Here is a 22,390-nt window from a genome sequence, read left to right on the forward strand (position 1 = left end):
CCACTGTTACGCTGTTAAACTGATTGGCAACTATTTTGATAACTGATATGAAATATTCTGCAGCCCCAGCTTCTTAACTGTGAGGATTTCCTCCTTTTCTTTATCTTATGTGATAATAAACTGAATATCAGGTCTGACGACAGTCTGAAACCCAAAACCTTTGACTTCATCACCACTTTGTGATATTTTATACACTAAACAATCAAGAAACTCGGCAGAATAATCAATAATGGAAACTATTGCTAGTTGCAGGCCTAAATACCTGAATTGACTAATTAAGTTACGTTTTCTTCCTTCCACAGATTTCTTCCATAACATGTCTTCTTTCAGAATAGTGGAAAGAAAACATCCAAAATACACATTTAGGTGTTTATTTTACTACACTGTCTATTTGCGTCTGTAGATTTCTCCTAAATTCACCCAAAACTTGCATTACATAAAGCCTCATTTGCATATTTAAACATGAACATTTTCAGCAAACTTGTAATGCAAAAAATAATTGTCTTAATGTAAGTAATCAACTGGGGAAATTTCATGGTGATAAAACTTAATAAAATGTCTACCCTCTTCACCTGTAGCGTCTCCCCTTAAATGTCCTTAACATAAGCATCTCGTTTAGCCTCCTAAACACCATTTTGATTAATGGTGTTTACAGCAATCAGGGATGCTTTACAACACACACAACTCTTGTTTTCTCTGGAAACATCACGATACAATTCCACTGAAAGCTGATAATTGATAATATTGAATTATTGCCCAGCCCTGCAGCCACACAGTTTACATTACCACTGTGTCTTGAAGACTCAGTGACAAAAGCGCAATCTGATTTTAAGCCAGAAAATCCAACAGGCTTTGAGTGAAATCTGCTCCTCTCTCCACCACTGACCTGAGAAATGTGCCGGTCTGACTGAGGCTGCAACATGTCCTCACCCAAAACCTCTCTTCCCTCTTCACGGTGTCTGAATGCCGACGGTTTAATGAGAAAATGAGCTGCAGCACATGATGCAGACAGACTCTCTCTGTCTCTCAGGGTTGTTCACGAGCCATCCAAGGTAACAGGCTGGTGGGTGAGCTGCCAAAAACAGGCCTGTTCATGACGAGCTCAGAGCGAGCTGCCAGCGTCCCGTCGCTTGCAGCGGAAGACCGAGTGTGTCACCGGTTTACATGTCAGCTTCCGGGAGAGAGACACAGAGGGAGAGAGAGAGAGAGAGGTTGTTGGCGTCAATCGCCCTGCCGATAGCCTGGCAGGCCAACCGCCATCCCTCTGCACAAGTTAATCAATACTGGCCAGGGTTGTGTGGGAACGTGACTGTGTGCAGGGGAGGATGCTGCCGGTGGTAGCGGGATCATTGCACGTGTGTTTGTATGGTGTGTGTGTGTTTGTATGGTGTGTGTGTCATCACGTGTCAGACAGAAACACTGACAAGAGGCAGGTCAGATGGGTTAGGACATGACAAGAGCAGCAGCGTGGCAGTGCTGAAGAAAATGCTCTCCAGGAAACCCAGTTTCTTACTGTTTTTTAACAGTTTTTAGGCATTTCAAGCTAATTCATTAGCTGGATTGGCACTACAGTGTATATGTGGACTAAGCAGTTTTCGTGTCCACCTCAAAGTGGAGAGTTTGGACATGACCTTTAACAATGTTCGCAGCTGTTTCTCCAGAGCACTGGTGTCTGCCCATCTGGATCAAATCTATTTTCTGTCTGCTGCACAATAAAAAAACCCATTTTTCTTAGTTGTAGCTCATTTTCCTAATCCAAAAAAAGGATCAAACCAGGTATATACATTTTAGTTTTTTAAGTAAAATCTGAATTTCAGGACTCACTTTTTGACTTAATTGTTAAGGGAATAGTTTGACATTTTGGGAAAAAGGCTTATCCGCTTTCTTACAGGGAGTTAGATGAGATTAATATCACTCTCATGTCTGAATGGTAAACTGGGGACAGCAGCTGGTTAGCTTAGCTTAGCATAAAGACTGGAAACAGGGGAAATTAAGCTAACTGGGGCAAGCGTATTTTCAAAAATGTCAAACTATTGCTTTCAGCTTCTTTTTGCAGGGTATATTTACTGATTATTATGGAATGATGAACAACGGAAACATTTTTCAAGTAATGCTGTGAATTGCAAATACAGTTTGATCACCACGTAGTTGCCGCCACAGTTAATTGCTACTTTAAATTTCAAACTAGCCAGCTTAAGCCCATCTTAAAAAAAGCATATCTTTCTCATAGAAGCAGCTTTGGGAAAAGAGGAACGTCAAAAGAAGAACAGAAAAGTGCTTTTTAAACTGTGGTGATTGTGGCGATCGGATGATGAAGGTGTTTAAAGACCAAGATTTTGCGTCTTCCTTCAAAATCTACAACAAAAGCTATGGTGTCGAAATGCAAAAACAAATAATCTCAGTTTCTGTTCAGATCTGAATGACAGTCAGGCTCATAATGAAACCAAAACCATCGGAAAAGGGGAAATTATGAGAAGGAAGTTTTATTGGAAGAAGGTGACTCACAGGTGACTCGTGACTTTTTTACAGAACAAGAACAGCATTACGTGACTTGTGCAGGTGATTATTATTTGCAGCGGTCGACGGCTCGCACCCACAAAACACCCGCACAGCTCAGCTCCGGGAGATTAGGCACGACCGCCGGCGCCAAGAGGCCGAGGCGTTCTCTTGCCTCCTCAGACACTCGCTGAGCAGGTTACATAAGGCTGAGGGTGAATGGGCTGCTCCAGTTATAACACCACATGGAGCTACTGTCATCTCTGATTGGGCAGAATGTGGAGAATCTGCTGATAGGGAATCTGCGTGAAGAGGAAGAGAGGAGGAGGAGGAGGAGGACGACGACGACGACACAGAGGTCTTTGTTCATGTCAGACCCCCCCCCTGCCCCCCGGCAGACTGCTGAGAGGGCAGCATCGAACACATGCTTCTAGACAAACTATTTTAGTCTATAAAATGTCATAAAATAATGAAACATCACAAGTTCACAAAGCTCAAGGTACGACCAACAGTCCAAAACCCCAAAGATATTCAGTTTACAAAGATATAAAACAGCAATTCCTCACATTTGAGAAGCTGGAACCACAGTATGTTTGGCCTTTTTGCTTGATAAATGTCTTAAATGTCAAGGGAATTAATCAATTGATTAATCAACTAATCATTTCAGTACGAGTGGAGATGCAGGCAGGCTTCATCACTCCTATCAGTTCCCAGTAAGCTTTGTGATTTACAGGTCAAATGACATGTAAATTTGACAACATTTTGTTGAAAAGTGAAAGTTTCTTAGAAGTATTGTTTACATATTGCTATACTTTGTAGGCCTGAGGCTTGAAACTTGGAGTCGAGTCAGACCTACGTCACAGAATCTGGCTTGAATCTTGAAAGCAAAATGTTAAAATTTCAGATTCTGACTTGGGAAAATCCTGGAAACATGAAAAATAAATACGACTGTCACAAAGGTCTTGCAAAGCCACACGGCTTGAATATATAATCATTAGGTCTCTGCAGTTAAAGGGCTTTAATGGTGTCCATTTAGTCCTGAAACTTTTTTTAAAGTTTTCTAATGAAAAGCTGTCTTCACACCAGCATTATCAAGCAACGCGCTGCCGATGAGCAAATGCTAATTCCTCGTAGATTACTTTGTAACATGAGTAATTCTGAAATGAACTTTCCACAGTTGTAAAATCCTTCCTCATAGTATTATTAAACTACTATGCAGCGTTTTGGCTTCTGATAAACCTTCTTTTTTTGTTTTGTTTTTTACTCAGCGCCATTTTTAGTTTGAACACCTGGTAAAAGCCTTTAAAGCGGCTCTCCAGCGTTCATACGGTCGGGGGGACTCACGAGAGACAGATTTTTTTTAAAGAATGGATAAAATTGAGGCAGCAGAAGCCGAGGTGTCCTGACTTTTAGTCTCTAGAATGGGTCGAGCTTCAAAACCTCTGTCTCAACTCAACAGGGGATTTTATTAGAGCATCATATCAGGGTTAATATTTCAGACTTCAGAAACCTCCCTCCTGAGCCACAGAACATTATTAATAAGTGTTTTCACATAAGGAGCGCAAAATACTTTTCATTTTTCTCAACTCCATGAGCAAAATATTTTCAGGCACCAAAACTTATTAACTTCAAGCACAAATGTTTAGACATTTTACTGTTTGTTTGACTCAACGAGGATGAAAAGCTCTGACAGCTTAACCGCCGGTCTCTGCTGCGTCCGAGCAGCGTTGATAATCCTCGTATCGGTGTCGTCTGTTCACAGCAGAGACAAAGATAATGAGATTGAACGTTAGAGGCGAGGTCGGCCCTTTAACAATCACTAACGCTTTCTGTCCTTTTTGACCATCGTTCTCCACCTGCAGGCTCCTCTCAGGTGTCATCAGACCTGCAGCAGCATGAACTAAATACATTCTTACATAACTGCCAACCTCCTACAATAAAGGCTTCTCCTTTCCACGCCGTCTTCATCCTGCTGCTTAGTATGACTGAACAGCCCCCAGCCAGCACACTGTTTCCCCTGTCCGCCGCCGCCGCCCTGAGGGAGCCGCTCAGGAATATCAATGATGTTCGTTCCCGTGGAGGAGAAACTAAACGCAGGGTTACAGCTTGAATGCTGGCAGAGCCACAAAAATATTACCTCAGTATTTCTTTCTTTCTTTGAGGTGTGATGTCAGGAAATCTGTGAAGTTTCGCACCAAAGTTTCAAGAGCGTAAGAAAGACGACGCCTGCGAACGTGACTGCTGCTGTGACAGACAGGACGTCCCAGAGATATCAGGTGATTTCTGTGTGATTCGTAGCTTCGGGAGAGAGCAGCGCAAGTTCTTAAACACTGACTGCACTGTCCCGCAGCACAAATGTTTCCAAATGAGTAGAGTAGTGTATTTAACTTCAGTTCGTCCCTTCCCATGAGCACACACAACCTTACAGATTCATTTCGGCCACTTTAAAGCCTCGGTCGGTTCCATCTGTCGCAGCCTCGTTCTGTGATTTAGGTGGACAAAGCGTGACAGGACGTTTGTCTGAACACACAATATTTCAACTATGTACGTAGAATATACAGTAAATACCTGGTCAACGAGAGCAGCCACATTCAACTCCACAAATAAGGAAAAGAAAACTCTTGAAAGTGTCATCCTCTCTTCTCAGTTCATAAAGGCACATGTTGCTTCAGGCGCAGTAAATCAGACCGCGGCTGGTCGTGGCTAAAGTCTTTATGGTGACAAGTTGCATTTGGCGCAGCTTACTAAGCTAAATGTGAAATAAAAAGCCAATTTTAATTATAGCTGCATCGATAGCTCGATTCATCGATTAGTCGATCGAAAGAAAAATAATCAGCAACTATTTTGATAATCGATTAATCGTTTAAATCCTTTTTTAAACTAAAATGTCAAACGTTTGACGGTTCAACGCTCTCAAATGTGAGAATTTGCTACTTTTCTTGGATCTTACATGACAGTAAATTGAATCTTTGGGCGTTGGACTGTTGGCCGGACAAAACAAAACATTCGAAGACGTCACCTTGTGCCCTAGGATAGCGATTAATCGTTAGCTGCAGCCCTAATTTCTGTAACGCTCCAAAATGGCAGCCTTGCTAAGAAATGAGATGATTTGTTTAACGTAAAAGATTGGGGGAAATCAAAATAGGGAAAAATAAAAGTTCAGTTTAAAGATGAGACTCCTTCACAAGAGGTTAAGAGTCCTGAAAGAGTTAATTTCATTTCTCCCTTGTTTGTCTGGGTGGAGATTTTCACAGAGAATTCCCAGTGAAGGAACTAACAGGTGACAGGTGAGTCTTACGGCGTGTTTGCCTGATTGACAGGTGTCTCCTCCTCCCAAAATGTGGCTCTAAAGATGGCAGCGAGTCGTAAACACAAACTCCAACTGTTCCTTCAAAAATATCTGGGTGATATCACGACCATGTTTTCCTACCGTCTGTAATTTCAGCATGTTCTCACTATATTACTCAACCAAGGAGTTTGGGAGACAATTCAAACTCCGCTTTTGTGTGAAAGACAACGTTCAGGCTCGCGTCCGTTTGAGTTGTGAAAGGACTTGAGAGCGCTGAGCAGAGTCGTATCACACCAAGAGGAAACCGAAACTACCAAACCCAGAGAAGCAGCGAGAAAATGTACACAACACAGTGAAGACAGGAAACCTCAAAACTATTAAAAAATACTAAAAAATTCACATTTTGCCAGAAACAACTAACATTTTTCCTGATTTCTGGTTGACTAGAAAACCAAACGGATAAATGTCTGCAATAACACTTAATTGCACTTTGACACGTGCAGCACAGAGGTACGCATGATTCTCTCTGCTCGCCCTTACGTGCCACCTCCGATAACTGTGCGCCATGTGTGATCGCACGACGGGAGGGTCGATGCCACTCGGGAGGGTTTCCAACGTGAGGAGCTGCAATCAACCCAATTATTTCCAGCTTCAATGCTTCAGCCACAGAGAATAACGCAGCGCCGCCCTCTGCGCTCGCAGCCTGCTGAGGTCACAGAGGTGACTTAAACATTATAACAGGAAGCTGCTTTTAATTTGTACCTGAAGATAAAAGTCCGCATCCTGTCGCCCCTCTCCAGCGACAAGAGCCGCTGCAAAATGTAACAAGACTAATTCTCTTTACTATCCGACTAGTTGATTTAATAGAACAGTGTGTCAAACTGTTCCTCTGCAGATGAAGAGGAGTCAAGAACAGAAGGGGAATGAAACGCTTTGATACTGATGAGACGTTCACAGGTACTGATGCCTGAGGGACAGCGGAGGGACGGGGCAGAGGTGATACAGACAGCGCATGAGGGGCAGATTTTCGGCTGAAATGATCAGTAGATTAGTTGCTTAGTTCATCTTTGAAGTCATTGAATGCCAAACATTCCCTGCTTCCAGCTTCTGCAGTGTGAGGATTTACTGCGTTTCTCTGTTTTATGTCATTTATACTGAATATCTCTGGGTTTCGGACTGTTGGTATGTGAAGATGTCATGAACCGCTTCGCTATTTACTGACATTTTAGACTAAACACTTGTGAAAAAGTAATCAATAGACTCATCAGTAACATAGCAAATACATAAATAATAACACACAATTCAGAGGTACACTGCATAATGCAGTATGTAATAAGTATTGCAGTATTTTGTATGCAGTTTCAGGATATTTGATGAGGTTTAAAGACTCTGTTAGGGCAGTAACAAATGATTATTTTGACAATATAATAATTTTTTAATGTAACCAACTGATCGTTTCAAGTCATAAAATATAAGGTCTTCAAATGTCTTGTTAGTCCGATCAACAGTCCAAAACAGAGAAAAGCAGGAGTCAAATTTTGCAGTTTTGCTTGATAAATGATCTAATCGTTCCATTTTCTGTCTAATCAATGAATCTGCTAATCTTTTCCGCCTGAACAGATAAAAACAGGGGACAAACCGAAGCGCTTCAGCAGTGTCCGATTCTGTAGCGTGAGCAGGATTTCTGCACAAACTAGTCCAGGATCCAAAAAAAAAGGAAGCGCGTTTAGCAGGAAGCAGCAACAGTTTTCAGAGAGTCTCCTGGGGCTGCCGGGTCCGCCTCCCTGCACCTGTCAGCTCCAACAACAAGCTCTCATACTCCGAACAAACATCTGGCCCGCAGCAGCCCGCAGGTCTCAGCTCACTGTTTGAGACTGTACACTAATTAGCTCATGTCGGTGCACCTATCATCACTGCTGTACCCTGAACGCCTCGTGGCAAACTCTGACATGCTTCCTGCAGATTGCTCAGACTGCTGCCGATGCTGGTAGGAAACACGACACGGCAAAAAAAATGCAACGCGAGAATTCAACCTGTGTGTGTTTACACGAACAGCTGAAGCTCTTTACTGATGTCACACTTCATCCCACATTCATGTGAAGGTGGAGGAACGTGGGAATGCGTCACTGACGCTGTAGGTCGCTGCGCATGAACGCAACTTAAATGTTGAGGTAATGCCACAGCGGGTGAAACTTTGTGACGTGTCATTAAAAAGGTGTTTAAAAAAACGTCTGACACACATGTAGTTCTGGTTGAAAGTCAAAGCTAAAAAAAGTCATTTTATTTAAAGATGATAATTATTTAAAGGATGTATTTAAGCATGTAAAAAAAATAAATAAATTGGAAGTCTTTAAAAAGTAAATAGTTGGAACTCTGCTCAGAAATGTAAACTTCTCGTAGCGGGTTCATTTGTTTCTATTCATTTTATTCTGTTTTATTCAGACGCATTCATATTCTTCCTGTTGTGTCTAAGATGAGCGACAAGAAACATCACATCTAGCTGCCATCTTTGTTTGGTTAAAGTTCAAAGTCATTCATCCACATGCAGGTACAAGTTATCAGTGCACAACATGGACAACACAGCAATACAGACAAAGCAATCGTGTAAGGATGTCTCTAACAAGTCCAGCGTCTTCAATATTTTTGTCTATTTTAGTGTTAATTATCTCTCGATCGAACCACGTTTTCTTGTGCAAACCAAATTCATCAAATGACGAATATTATGAATCTTTCACCAACCTGAATGTACTTATATTGCAACAGCTACAACGACCAATGACATCTTACCATGAGATCAAGTAACCAATCAGCGAGCAGCCAAGGGAGGAAATACACGAACTGATGGATAAAAAAAAGTCATTATTGTTACGTTTATCATTATCAAAGAGGGTAAAGCTGATCATTTATCTTGACACAGATTTTAGGCAACACTGTGATTCTGAACGTAACCATCAATGCAAGTCTCAAATGTAAAAAACGATGATTCAACAAGAGGCACAAACTGTAGCTGGGCCTGCACAGCGGACTGCGACTGCACGTTTATCAGATCACAGTGACGCCGCAGCAGCAGCGGAGAATAAACATCATACTCAGACAGACCGGAGGGGGAGACGGGGGAGGGAGGACGCGAGCAGCACCATGCCGGAGATGTTGACCCACTAGTGGATCCGAAGCGACGTGTTTTGGCATTTTCATTCCCCCGGCGGGCTGCAGAGCTCGAGCCGTGCCGCCTGACTGCGCTGATAAGACGGCAGCCTGACACACAGTGAATACACAAAGAGCCCGTTCGAGGTCTGCAGGGTCCTCTCGCTGTTTCATAACTTCAGTCTGTGAAGCTCAAAACACGTCACGAGTTATTTTTGAGATGAAATACTGTCTTTCGCTTTCCTTCAACCTGCCTTGTCTGCCTCTGCTTCAGTTATCCGACATTTCCCAGAATGCCTTTCATTGACCTCCAGGATGCACGAATCCAGTTAACCTGCACTGGATTATAGGTGAAGGTGCAACAAGTAAGACACTTTAATCAAAATTCATCCTTGCTTGTAGCTGCAATGCATTTACTCATCTACTCAGCCTCTGAAAACCGTTGTAAAACGTCTTCTGTGGCTCTGCAGGAGCTTTGTTAAGTTTGAGAAAATAACCCTGGTGACGTCACAGTGATGTCATCGGGGTTGCATCCGACTGGGCTGGAGACTTTATTAACAGAGAGCCTGTGTTACAACCTGGGGGGTGTGGTGTTTGAAAGACAAGGGTATTTAAAAGGCAGTAAGGGTTCAAATGAAAAGACACAACTGAGCTGCATTATGGGAAATGTAGGATCCAGTGTTTTGGGGGGTTTGACCCACACTAGGGACTAAATGTCTGGGTATCTCGGCCTGTGCTGCTTGTAATCTCTCTCCAGCAGGTCCCCGAACTTTATTGAAGCACTGTGCTAAATCGCTCAAGTCCCCCTTAAATAGAAAAAAGGGTAAACGTCCAGCTAGTCAACTCGTGAAGTCTGAGCTTTCAGAAAATGTCCATTTCTGAAGTTGTGAATGCCACACCAGAGACGTGGCCTCGTTTTCTGATGGCAAACTCCACTGGAGCTTTCGGAGGACATCTGCGCGCGACATCACATCATCTACTAACCAGGTAATTAAAAATAAATATGACAAGTGAACGTGGGTCATGGTGCTCACGCGGAGACAGAGAGATTACTCTAAAGACACAGTCCTACATCGTCCTGTCACTGTTCTCACTTCAAATTAATAAAACAAAGATGAAATCAAACTCATCGTGCAGGGAGGACCCCTGGGTGTCATCAACCTCCAAAGCTTCTCACACATTTCCGTGAGCCAAAAATAGAAACACATTAAAAGCTTCAGGCTCCAAGTTAATCCGGGGCCTTTTCAAGTCATCTATAACTAGAGTTAAACCCAGAACCAGTTGGTCTGTTGATAACTCTCTATAAGAAGTCAACAAATAGATTTCTTTAAATGTTCTGTCTGACTGAGGAAAGACGCGAATCCTCACATCTGAGAAGCTGGATCAGAGTTTGACAAAGAAACTTTAATTCTTCCTCTACACTGAATCAAAAGGGGATTAAACTGAGTTTAAAACTGGTCCTCGGTTTGCGTGAGACCCCTTCAGGGACCACTGGGAGAGCTCAAACTCCAGAAACACATCCTCTATTCATCCATCCATCTGCTATAATGAGAAGCAATTGGCTCTGAGTGGATGATCGGCCCTGATGCGTCCATCCGGGTCAGACACCACCGACCTCCCTTACAGCCACCATATTGTAGATTCAACACCCCGCTGCTGCCTTCAGGAACCTGGCCTCCTCTCCTGTTGTTTACGTCAAAATGTCATCATGTTTGACAGCAGGTGTGTGCGCGCGCGTGTGTCTGAGACAAAAGGAGACGCACCGCGCGCGCGTTAATCGGCCACTCACCATCATCCCCGACACGGTGACGCGCCTCGTCCGCGTCCACATCACGGCAAAAGGAGCCTCCTGAGCCCGAAACACCGACCATTTTTAACGTTTTCTTCCCCGACCTGGGTGCGTTCCCGTCGGTGAGGAGCTCCGTCTCTCCCCGGCAGCCTGCAGGGCGGTGGATCCCCGACCTGACTAGTCCTCCATGGGGGGAAAACACACATAAACCGGGCTAATAATGATCAATAACCCGGGTTACATGCCTCATATAAAGCAGAACTATGTGTGCAAATTGGAAATGAGGTGCTGGACCATCCAGGCTCTGGTCTGGATGGATGGACGGATGGAGGATGATGAGCCTCGCGGTGCGTCGGGTGAGGAAGGTGGCCTCCGCTGCAAAAAATGACGAGTCCGGACTTGTCAAAGCCTGCATCCCGTTTACTGAGAAACATAAAAGTCAGGAAACTCCGCAGCGGCTCCTAGAGGCTGAGATGTTAAACCCATCCCAAAATATCAACAAGCTGATGGTTAATAATATTGGAGGGTCTGTTAATGGACATTTATGGACTCAGAAGTAGTTTTTTAATTTAATGTCTGCGCTCTGTAAATGTGCAAATGGCAAATAAAAGTCACTTGAAATCTTTTGCAGCCGCACGAGCTCCTCACGGCGTCAAGCTGTTCAACATGAAGAGCACAGGAAGTTGGATCATTTAACCTTCAAAATAAAAATGACAAATTTGGGACGCACCTGGCCTTGGCTTGTTAGGACTTTGCTGTGTGCTGTCCTGCAGTCTTCCAGGTGATCCGGTCTCCAGGTATCTGGCATTTCAGGGCTCTCGTGCAGCCAAGAAGACATGACTGCTTTACACAGCTGCAATAACATCTGGGGAGAAGACCCCACGCTGGTCCTTTGAGGCTGGATTTCCAACTGGGCCCCAGACCCCCAGGTGCCCAGAAAGGCCCGGGTTCAGGGTGTGTCAGTGGTTAGACTTATTGCAGACCTTCATGGTTTCACAGCAAACACGGTTCTATGCACTCTGATGGACAGAAAGCGTGAGGGACTGGGGCCAACAGGGGCCCGCAGTTTGTTTTTGTCCCATGGCCACCCAACAGATTAATCTGGCCATGTGGCCCTCAGCCAGTAGCATTCGTTATGTTTAATAAATCCAACAGACGGATCTTCAGGAGCTGAATGTCTCGCTTTGAAATCTGGTTCCAGGTCAAAGTTGAGTAATAAAGCGTCTGACACGTTTTGACAAACTGGATCCTCGAGTTACGAATCATTTCCTCAAATCTGCCCGTTTGTCTGCTGACTGTACTCGAGTCGGCTAATTTAATTCACAACTTGCCCCTCAAATTATTTGTAAATTAACTGAATGTGCAGAATTTATTTTTTTTAAACTGCCACTGAAATGCATTTGAATTTGAAGCTTGTGCAGTGATTGGCTTGTAACGCAAAAGTTAAATAACAAACCAAACGACAAGAGCTTCATCTCTTACTTTAAAATCTGCTTCAAGATTAAAGTTTCTCTCAGATAAGGCAACCGTTTAAAGTTTGATTAATTGATATTAATTACAATATGCAGAATTCCAGTACTTTCCCCATTGTTATTATGCTAAATTGTATCACTGTTTGCAACTCTTTCCCACTTATGCCACTGAACATTTCATTCACTGCAGCTCCAAGAACTAAATAAAGTAACACTGAGTGTACTTCCATGTGTCCAGCAGGGGGCTGCAGAGAAACAGTCTTCAGTTTGCAGCTGTTGCCCCAGCTTTAGCTTCCCAGGACCCACAATGCTTTACTGTCAGCTTTTATTTTCACATCCGTTTTGTACAAATGGTCATTGAACATCTTTAACCAAATGGCATCAAGATACAGGTCAACACCGCTCGCATTTACTGCAAATAAACCCTTCAAATCAACTCTTTTATTTCCACATTTAAACTCAAAAACACCAAATATTTAACTTTATTTAAGTTTTTTCGTTGTTGTTTTCTTCTTGTTCTTTTCTCTGCAACACAGTGCCGGTGAGAGAGGTGAAGCCAAACAAAAACACATCGAAAATATACATTTTTATTTGTGCAACAGCTTTAAAAACATTGACAGCTCCATTACATATTAAAATACATTTTAGAAGACAAAACTACATACAAAGGAATATTAAACTGATATTTTGTGAGAATATTACGGTCATTAGAGTAAAGATGTATTACAATAAACTATTGCGCATCAGAGATAACATCCTGTTGGAATATTACATGAGACTGTGGCCTGACAGGACTTTTTACTGACCAACACTAGAAGCTGTGGCTGCACTTATCTCCAGTTTTTTACTACTGTCACTGTAAAAAAGGAAAATATTTGTTATCGAAAGCAAAGTCTGAGCAACACTTTAATAAAAGAGGAAGAGTGTGTGTGTGTGTGTGTGGGGGGCGGGTATTACTAATGTTGTGGGGACATAAATCTCTTTACACAGTCACATTGTGGGGACTCGCCTTCTTTATATGGACAAAATGCAAGTTCCCATAACGTAAATCATTACATTTCAGGGTGAAGACTTGGTTTAAGGTTAGGTGAAGGTTAGGGTAAGTCTCCAGGGAATGAATGTAAGTCAATACACATATTGTATCATTTAGTAGACATTTGTGTGCTGAAAATACTTAAAGGGAAACTCCAGTATTCGTGTTGTTCACATACTCCCCACCTCTGTTGAAGAGATCTGGAAAATATGATGTAGTTCGGGGAAAGATGAAAGATGGATTTTAAAAACAGCACAGCGACTGGTGTCAGGTTGGTCAGCTGCATTGTCACAAAAAGGAAACAAACGCAGCGCGAGTGGAACAAAGCGCTTCGTAACTCTGGTTAAAGTGCAGCAAACATGCCACAACTCTTCTCCTGCACACCAATATTTATTCAAAGGGCGTTTTGTTGGAGCTGCACTGGATACAACAGAAAGTCTGTAGGCTGTGTTGTTTGTCAGGAAACCCCGTGCGGCGCCCTCATCAGGTTCTGGGCAGGAAGCGCAGGTTGATGGGCTTTGCAGGGACGAGCAGGGTTCGAGTTTTAGGCTCCACGATCGGTGCCCCATCTTCAGGCCGGACCTCATAGTGCTGCATTATCTGCAAGATGACACAAACGGATCACTGTGCTGCTCAAACAATAACTGTGTCAATATCAGCCTTAAATGAGTCATTATTAAAGAAACTTAATTCTGTTAGACATTTGATGATTGTTCACCTAAACGCTCAGTTTCAGTCTACATATTCTGCCACATCTGAATAATTAGGTTTATTACCTTCATCAAGGAGGTTCTGGTTTTTGTAGTTTTTAGCAGGATATCGCAAAAACTTGAAATTTAATGGAACAAATCATTCGTTTTTTAAGGATTTCTTAGCATTGTGAGATAAGTCATGAAAGTAACTCAAACTGCTTGGAAGGTTGAAAAAAATACTCAGACATCTAAAAAAAAACCTTTGGTATAACAGTGTAAAAGTGTTTTAACGAATATAACAACACAGATTGACCAGGAAGTGGAGACGGGAAGTTCCTGTGTGTCCTCTGAGGATGGTGTTGATCTGTCTTTACGTCGCTCACCCTGGACAGAGCAAAGTACATCTCCATCTCCGCCACCCTCTTCCCCACACAGGCTCGCACCCCGACACCGAAGGGGATGAAGCTGTACGGGTGGTGCCGGTAGAAGCCGGGCGCCGCCCTGCCACAGCCGCTGCCGGGCGCCTCAGCGCGAAGCCACCGCTCCGGGACGAAGAGCTCTGGGTCTACAAACTCTGCCTCGTCGTGACAGACTGCGTAATGACACAGATGGAACTGAGTCTGAAAAGAAAGAATAATAAAGTTTATCTAAAAAGCACATCAATCTCTTCTCATTTCTGACCAAAAGAACTGAAACATTTCTTTTTTTTGTGAGCGACAATCTTAAAGTTAAGGCAGCAGTGCATCACATCCACTTCTCTTCTACCTTTTTCGGCAACCAGTAGTTGTCCACAACCACCTCATTCTCTGAAATAAAGCGTCCGTTTCCAGGTACCACGGGATAAAGGCTGGTGGAGAAAGACAAAGACGACCATCAAGATCCAAATCAGAGACAAATGTGCTCGTGTTGTTTATTCAGTTTATGCTTTGCTTCGTGTCACTTGTACCAGATGACAAAGATAATAACTGATGCCAAAAAAACACAAAACAGGTTTGCCACGCCACTGGGTACACAGGCCAGGGCAGCGGTGGAAATGGATTCAGATCCTTTAGTAAAAGTGGCAAGTGACAAGTTCTGCACTGAAAATGTTACTTAAAGTACAAACATATCATCAGCAGAAAGTTCAGAAGCACCAAAAGTACGCGTGATGCAGAATGAGAGGGCGCTTATTAATGTTTATCTATAACACCGAATCATACACTGTTTGCTCAAAAGTAAGCACATACCTTTGGCCACGTAGCGACACTTAATACTGTAATATAAAGTGATATCAGATGCACTTATGTATGATATTGATTTCTCAGCATGTGCAAACTCTTTCACTGAAAAGATGAATCGAGACGTTTGTTACCTGGAATATGTGGGCATGTACTGTTGCATAACGTATTATTGTGAAAGTTTGTTCCAGGGGCAACACCTAAGACTTCATGTGCCAGAGTCAGAAAAAACAGTGACAAAGACCGGGCAGAAAATGGCAACACGCCCAAATGAGACCGACGCAGCTGAACAGGTTGTTGTGAGTTCATGTGACCATAACCAGTCATGGTCGCAGTGTGGGAAGCCTTTAAAATCCTTCTACACCGGTTACACCATCAACTACTGTTTAAAGTCTAACACAAACTACCACAAGTTCATGCAGCCTGGCTTGGTGTAATTTAATGTGGCTTGCTCCATTCAGGGACTAACGCTGCTGAACAAACAATACTCTGACTAGCAGCATGAGCAACAGTTCCAGCTCAGCGGGCTTAATGTGGAAACAGATGAAATTTCCTCATGTCCAATTGTGAGCCATACAGTAATTATTGTCTCATGCAACATACCGTTTTACTGTATGAGATAAAGAAAACTTCATTAAATCCAGAGGTATATATTATGTAGTTATTTGGCTTTATTTAACCAAGAAATATGTCATGATAGACAAATTAAACAAATGAGTAAAGATTAAATCAAATAACAGTAAAATCTAAATTCAACGAAAATATTAAAATTTCAAATTAAACAAAATTAATATGAGTAGTAAAAAATAGTAAAAAGATAAAATAATGCCAGCCTTGTCCTTTCAGACGGTGGTTACCATCCTGGGGACAGTGACCCCCCCACAAAGGGTTGCGTGTTAACTCTGAGGGGATTCAAGATTTTTTTATCAAAATAGGAAAAGCAGACAAAACTACACATTGTTGTGTTTGTTTTTGCAATTCAGTTACCGGATAAATTTACGTGTTCCAGGCCTTTTTTAAAATACTTGTTGAACAAAACAAAACTGATGGACTCAACCAGTCGTGGGGGGGGCTAGACATTGTTTTAATAATAGGTTGGGAACCACTCAGCTCACCGTAACGTCTCCTTTATGACGGCCTTCAGGTAGGGCATCCCGCTCAGGTTGTCTGTGGTCGGCTCCCGTCTGTCCGGACACACCGAGTTCACCTCGCTGTACAGCCGGTCCTGAGCCGGCCGGTCCCTCGCTAAATGGTACAACGCCCACGACAGGGTGTTGGAGGTCTGACATCAGGCAGGGGAAGAGAGAGCAGGAGGGAATGGAAGGAGAAATCAGAAAAACTTTATTGTCCATCACAAGGGAATGGAAATGTGTAGTGGGCAAATTAAAAGCTTTGACCTGATGATGGCGCTAGATTAAAAGTAAGAGGATCACCAAAGTTATTACAGTTCATCCCGAGGGGGACATGAATGTGTAAACCACATTTCATGGCAATCCATCAAATAGTTGTTGAGTTAAGAACAGTATGGCTGTGCAGGACGTGTAAGTGCGTTAATGGCATACATGAATGAATATACTGGTGCTGGCCGCAGAGTTTTTGATAATGGCGGCCGAAATGAAGGAATGAGTTATGAAGAGGGAGTGAAGGGTCCTGTGGGAGGAGGGTTAGTGTTCGTCTAACTGACTGACTTTTACTTGCATGGTTGAGGATCTGGGAAGGTTTTGAAAGAGGATGTGATGTTGAAAGTGAGAGCTGACTCAATGAGTGATTTGTAAACAGCCGCGGGATGAAGGTCTCCTCAGCAGAAAGAGGCGATGCTGGGCCTTCCTGTACAAAGAGTCACTGCGCTATGAAAAGGCAGGACCGCTTCAGTTTCAGGGGTTTAAAAAGTGGAATTTCTCACTTGGACTTCAATGCAGCATAACAGAACTGGACAAAAATGTCCAAATCTGACTCGCTGACCTTTTAGAGAAGATTAATCCATCCACCAAGATACTTTGCAAACAAATGTATAATCATCAGCTTCACTCAACCACATGAAGAATCCAAAAATGAAACTGTTTCTGTTTCTGAAGACAAGTCCAGGCTAAGTATTTCAGCAAACAGCTGAACAGCTCGTTTCTTTGTATTGGCAATCATCAGAGAAAAGGGAACGTTTGTGTTTCTCCATGCTTTTGGCATAGTATGTGATTTCAAATAACACCATGTTGACTCCAGCCTCGGCTCACGTTACAGCCCTGACTTCACAAACCTCCAGGTCGCAGGTAAAACCAACGAGCTTCAACCTCACCCGAGAATGCAGCCAGACGAGCTCTGCCGCTACTCTGCAACAATAAAACCAGCTGTAAACATCCCTGTACTGGTTGTTGTTTGGGTTGGTGCAGGTTTTGATTCCCTTGGGCCAAAGTGATGTGTGAGCAGCAGCGGCCTTCAGGCAGTTCAGTCTAGTTTTCAGAATCAGAAATACTTCATTGATCCCCGAGAGGAAACCCTTTTCTCGGCTGTTACAACTCTCAACACGTTTACTCGCACAACAGTCGCGCGTGAGAGATTCTCATCTTCAGCAATTTTTGAAAGCTGCCTGAGCATGTACGCTGTTTTTTTTACTATGACACAGTGCCCACTTGGATGCTGGTATAGAAATCCAGACTGTCAACACAGAGAAATCATTACATTATTGTGTGTTTTGTGCAGATGTGGGTCGAGGTTTTGTAAGTCACAGGTAAATCTCAAGGTTCGGCGAAATGGAAAGTCAAGACCATAAAGTCCACACCTCTCACTCTGCGTGTAAGGTCTCAACTTTGACTTTCTTAGAAAAACAGGAAATTCCTACGTGTTGAACAAAGCTGGAAAAATATAATTTGTCTTGAAATGTTACACAAGATTTTACTGAAAAACACCAAATGTGAACTGGCCACACAAAATATGGATAAATCATTTCCTTTTTTTTCGCAATAGCGCTAGCCTCCAGCCTCCAGCTCTCCCATTTGTCAAAGCAGCGGATTTAGCAAAGTTGGCAAAAATATAAAACATACTGAACACATCGGTGGGCAGAAGAGAAGCGGATTATGCTGCAGAAGTGGTTTGAGAAGTTTCGATGGACGTTTTGATATTTTTTTCCTCAGTCACCATGAGAATTTATTTTAACCAACATGATTCAAGCTGATCAAAGCCGCTGTGCAAACTATTTACAGCCACCTTTCAAGAGTGTTTGACACTCAACAGGTTTTGGGTTTAATGTCACTTAAGGTGCTTTCTGGGATAACAAAGACGCCTCCGAATTACAAATCGTGACACTAAACTGATACATTGTAAAAAGACTGATTAAACATGAACTCTGAGCAGACGACTGAAGGCTTGTTGTTTCCTATAAAAGGTTGTGTTGACTGTGCACAGAAACCAGAAAGAGGAAACCAGACCTCCAGTATGAACTGGTCCCCCTTCTCACCGTGTCGACTCCTCCCAGCAGCAGCTCAGTGATGCTGATGTAGACCTCGGCTCTGGTCAGCTTGTCAGAGGACAGCAGGTAGGTCAGGTACATGCCCTCCGCCGGCTTGCCGCTGCATACCTGAGCTTCAATTTCAGCAATTCTCCTGTTGATGAGGGTCTGGGCTGCCGTACAAAAACACAAAAACCAAACAAGTGACTAACTTGTAAGTGAATCCAAAATTGGAACCTCAAAGTGCATGAATTTTCACTTTTGTTGTTTCTTTTGCTGCATACCTACGTCATAGAGGTTGTCCCAGGCCTCAACGAAGCGTTTCCAGAAAGGGAGGACACCGCGGCTCCAGCGTGGGAAGAGGACCACAGTCTCGGACAGCGTCAACATGTCATTTACGGCGGCGATGAAGCGCAGTGTGTCTTGGGGAATCTCCTCCTGCAAACAGCCCAACCTGGTCTCAAACAAGATGGAGGAGATACCTGCAGGAGGTCACATTTGGGAAAAGGTTTAGAAGAATCAAACTGCCCCCCTGACCTCAACCTCTGGTACTACTGAAATAATTCCCACCTTCAAAGCCAAACTTGTAGAGCTCAGCAGCCATATCTGAAACAGTGGCCTGGTCCTGACTGCGACTTCGGACGAGCTCGATGCGCCACAGCAGATCTCTGACCACCTGGTGGATGACGGGGGCGTAGGCCGACACTTCCCGCAGTTTCAGCATCTTGGGGTTCAGGGCGCTGCGGATTTTGTACCACTTTGGTCCTGTGCTAGAAAGAAAAAGAGCAGTAGAAGTTCTTCAGATTACAAACACGAGGGGCACCGTGAGGGAGCCCTGAGGAACTCCTTCACCAAGGGTTCATGAAACCAGATTTCAGACCTTTAACTGTCTTAGTTTGAAGGGATTCTTTCAGGGGCCTTTTAAGGCTATTTGCTTATGAACACTTCAGCAAGGAAGAAACTTGCTACAGAGGCTTAAACCCAACTTGTTTGTAAAAATGTTGGCTAAAGGAAGATCCATGTTAATACTACAACATCGTGTGTCTCCACTCACTCCACATGCAGACCGTAGGCCTGTCCTCTCAGGTCCCGGTACTCCTTCCAGTGAGGCAGCTCGGCGCGGACCGGGTAGCGGCCCTCCTGTTGGATAACCTGAGCTATGAGCTCTGGAGTCGCCACATTGACAATGTCAAACGGGCCAAACCTGGAGCGCCAGATGGGCCCGTAAAGACTCTTCTGTACACCCTAGAAAATAATGTGTAAATTGGAGTTTAAAAAAAAGTTCATTTATGCAAGTGTTGCATTTTTGGACCATTTTGAAGTGATTATGTAGATTAAACTACCCAACAGTATAAAGTAGTCAAATCGGCTTCACATAAAACAGCTACAACATTTAATACTGCTTACATAGTGATGAAGAAATGCACATACAATTGATTTAATTTTGAATTTGTCTTGCTTGGTTATTCGAATCCAGGCTGTTATTGGTCTCCTGATCACCTGTCTCAAGTCCTGCAAATCATTTATCACTACAACAACCACTAAAGTCATGCACTCCAGTGCAACTCCAATAAAGGAAAATCCAGATTTTTTTTATAACCTGTATTAAAAAATTTTGCAGTGTGGATTGACGAAGAGATACACATTTGGGCAGTGCAGACATGCTAATCGAGTGACGTCTAGCTCGCGGGCCCCTACTGGTTTGGGCCCTAAATCTTGCCAGATGCCAACTGTGTGTCCTCCCTGTCTCCTGCCCCATGCAGGTCTGAATGCAAATGTGCAGTGATTAGGCAAGGCCCCCCTTCCAAGGCAGGAAGGGGGGCCTTGCCTAATCACTGCTTTGGTTTACTGTATAAAAATGCTTTATTTTTATTGGCTTGGGCTCAGCTCGCAGGCTCAGATCCGCTCTGTGTCTGTAAGTTACACTCACACCACTGCAGCAAACTTCAGAACTGGACTTTCTTCAACAATATATATATTATATATAACAATATATATAATATAATGTTATATTATACACACTGCAGTTCTGCATAATAACGAGTGCCTTCACTTTGAATGATTGTGTATATTTTGCAGCTAAAACATATTCTTTAACTTAAGCAACATTTTGAATGCATGACTTTTACTTGCAAAGAAGTATTTTAACACTGTGAAATTCATACTTTCACTTGTATAAATAATCTGAAAACTTCTCCCAGTACTGTGTGTACTAAATGCCACACAGCAGCAACAAGTTAGTAGCACCTGACAAAAGAAGAATGAAACCTCTAACTGTCTTAGTTATTACCCACAACATAAATTAAAATGGCTATAACCTAATTGGCTACTACTACTGCTAAAAATAACACGAGTTTAATATAATAATCCTCCAATCTAATCTCTGTAATAAAAACAACAAACTCCAAAACTGGGTCGGGCGTTTTAGGCTGTTTGGAGCCATCAAAGGTTGCTTTTGTTCTTACTGGCAAGTGAAGTAGGTCAGAAATGAGTTGACTCTTGTGCTTCCCAGTGGAGTAACTGCAAAATAAGTGACAAATGAACAGTAAAAGCACGGGGTTTGCACTGTACCTGCAGTAAGTGGCTCTTGTCCGCATATCCTTTGACAAATAGCCAGTACAGGGTGGTGGATAAACTGGGCCCCGGCAGGTCATCGATACTCTTCAGCTTCCGCGCCTCAGTCGTCGCCTGGACGTTGAGGCTTCTTCCAGCTCGGGCCGCCGGCCGTGTCCGGGCGCAGAGCGCGGAGAGCCGGAGAGGCCGGGCTGCAGCCGCCGGGGAGCCCATGTGTCTAAGTATGATAGAGCCGCTTGTTCTCGGAGGTGTGTGTGTGTGTGTGTGTGTGTGTCTTTTACTGCAAACATTTATTGGGTGCATCCCCCTGCGGGGAGTTTTTGGGAACTGCAGGAACTGTCTGAGAGCTGTCTTTTAATAGTCCTACAGTGTATTTGAATGAATAAAGCCAACATTGTGCTTAATTTACAGACACAGAATCATATCAAAATAAGTATAAAAAACTTTTGCAAGCCTAATAAAACAGAATGCAAACTTTTTTTTCCCCACAAATGTGACTAAGTTAAATGGACTTTTCTTTATAAGCCCATTTAATGTGATGTAATGTGAGGATTAAATATTATTAGTTATTGCGCGGTTGTAATTGCTCACTGTGGCCACTAGGGGGCGTGAAGACTCACGCTCTGAATATGATGTTAATTTGATATAATTTTGCTGAGGCCAGCTGGTTTAACGAGTACTTTCCATTTAAGTGTGCAGTGCAGAAGCTCACTGTCGCTAGCGCTTGCTCGGCTAAACCCGGCGAGTCTCCCGATTAGCTAGCTGCTTACAGTATAAGAACTGTTAGTTTCAGCTAGCAAGTCTACCAAAAAGTAGCCCAGCGTTAACTTCCTCCTCCTGCTACAAAGTTTCCGATTTTTACTTTGTCGGAAGAATACAAGAATTACGGAAACTGTAAATATAAACAAAAGTGTCGTTACACATCGTGACCACCGGAGGGCGTTAAAGTTAGACACAATCTGCCACACTCACTCTTCCGAAGAAGAAAAATAAGCTTTAATTAAGCTTTATTAATTTTCTTTGGCTCATACAAAGTGATGTAGTGTCTCATCTCAGCTTTGAACTTAAATAAAGTGCATTTTCTTTGTGACAATTTGCAAGATTTAGCATTTAAACTAAGGTTTAAAATAAAAACGTGGCCTGTGCTCTTATCTTTTCAGCTGCTTTCTGCTGCGTTTAAAAAATTAAGGTTGAATTTTTTTTTACTTTTATTACTATTATAATAATTTTAATTCATGTCTGAGC

The 22,390-nt window shown here is 43.0% G+C and overlaps 2 protein-coding genes across 4 annotated transcripts in view; both read right to left on the reverse strand.

Moving 5' to 3' along the window:
- Positions 1–11,962, reverse strand: part of tmem198b (transmembrane protein 198b) — a 30,126-nt gene extending 18,164 nt beyond the window's left edge. The window contains exon 1 of one of the 2 annotated variants that reach the window (XM_044187254.1): positions 10,719–11,962. The gene's annotated coding sequence lies outside the window, so the exon portion shown is untranslated. Of the gene's footprint in view, positions 1–886; positions 1,131–10,718 lie in introns of those variants that run through there. The other variant, XM_044187255.1, reaches the window with a different exon arrangement.
- Positions 11,963–12,763: 801 nt separating this feature from the next.
- Positions 12,764–21,410, reverse strand: si:ch211-113j14.1 (sterol 26-hydroxylase, mitochondrial). 2 transcript variants are annotated; one of them, XM_044187250.1, is made up of 9 exons: positions 21,143–21,410; positions 19,626–19,816; positions 19,142–19,341; positions 18,856–19,053; positions 18,581–18,744; positions 16,248–16,414; positions 14,681–14,762; positions 14,299–14,535; positions 12,764–13,823 (listed from the first exon to the last, which is right to left on the reverse strand). In XM_044187250.1, exons 1-9 carry the CDS (start codon positions 21,356–21,358, stop codon positions 13,707–13,709), a joined length of 1,572 nt encoding a protein of 523 aa, XP_044043185.1. In that variant the 5' UTR covers positions 21,359–21,410; the 3' UTR covers positions 12,764–13,706. The 2 variants fall into 2 exon arrangements, with proteins under 2 accessions (XP_044043185.1, XP_044043186.1); XM_044187251.1 differs by having other exon boundaries at positions 13,675–13,823; positions 14,229–14,535; positions 21,143–21,406.
- Positions 21,411–22,390: the final 980 nt, after the last annotated feature.

This window comes from Siniperca chuatsi, linkage group LG24 (genome assembly GCF_020085105.1).
Source record: "Siniperca chuatsi isolate FFG_IHB_CAS linkage group LG24, ASM2008510v1, whole genome shotgun sequence".
NCBI lineage: Eukaryota > Metazoa > Chordata > Actinopteri > Centrarchiformes > Sinipercidae > Siniperca > Siniperca chuatsi.

What these genes read in the sequence shown, in the direction of transcription:
- si:ch211-113j14.1 (XM_044187250.1), bottom strand. Translation starts at nt 21,358, where the DNA reads ATGGGCTCCCCGGCGGCTGCAGCCCGGCCTCTCCGGCTCTCCGCGCTC. An exon ending in GGACAACCTCTATGACGTAG is followed by an intron (nt 18,745 to 18,855) that starts GTATGCAGCAAA and finishes TTTGTACGGCAG; the next exon opens with CCCAGACCCTCATCAACAGG. An exon ending in GTCATAAAGGAGACGTTACG is followed by an intron (nt 14,763 to 16,247) that starts GTGAGCTGAGTG and finishes TTTCTCCACCAG; the next exon opens with CCTTTATCCCGTGGTACCTG.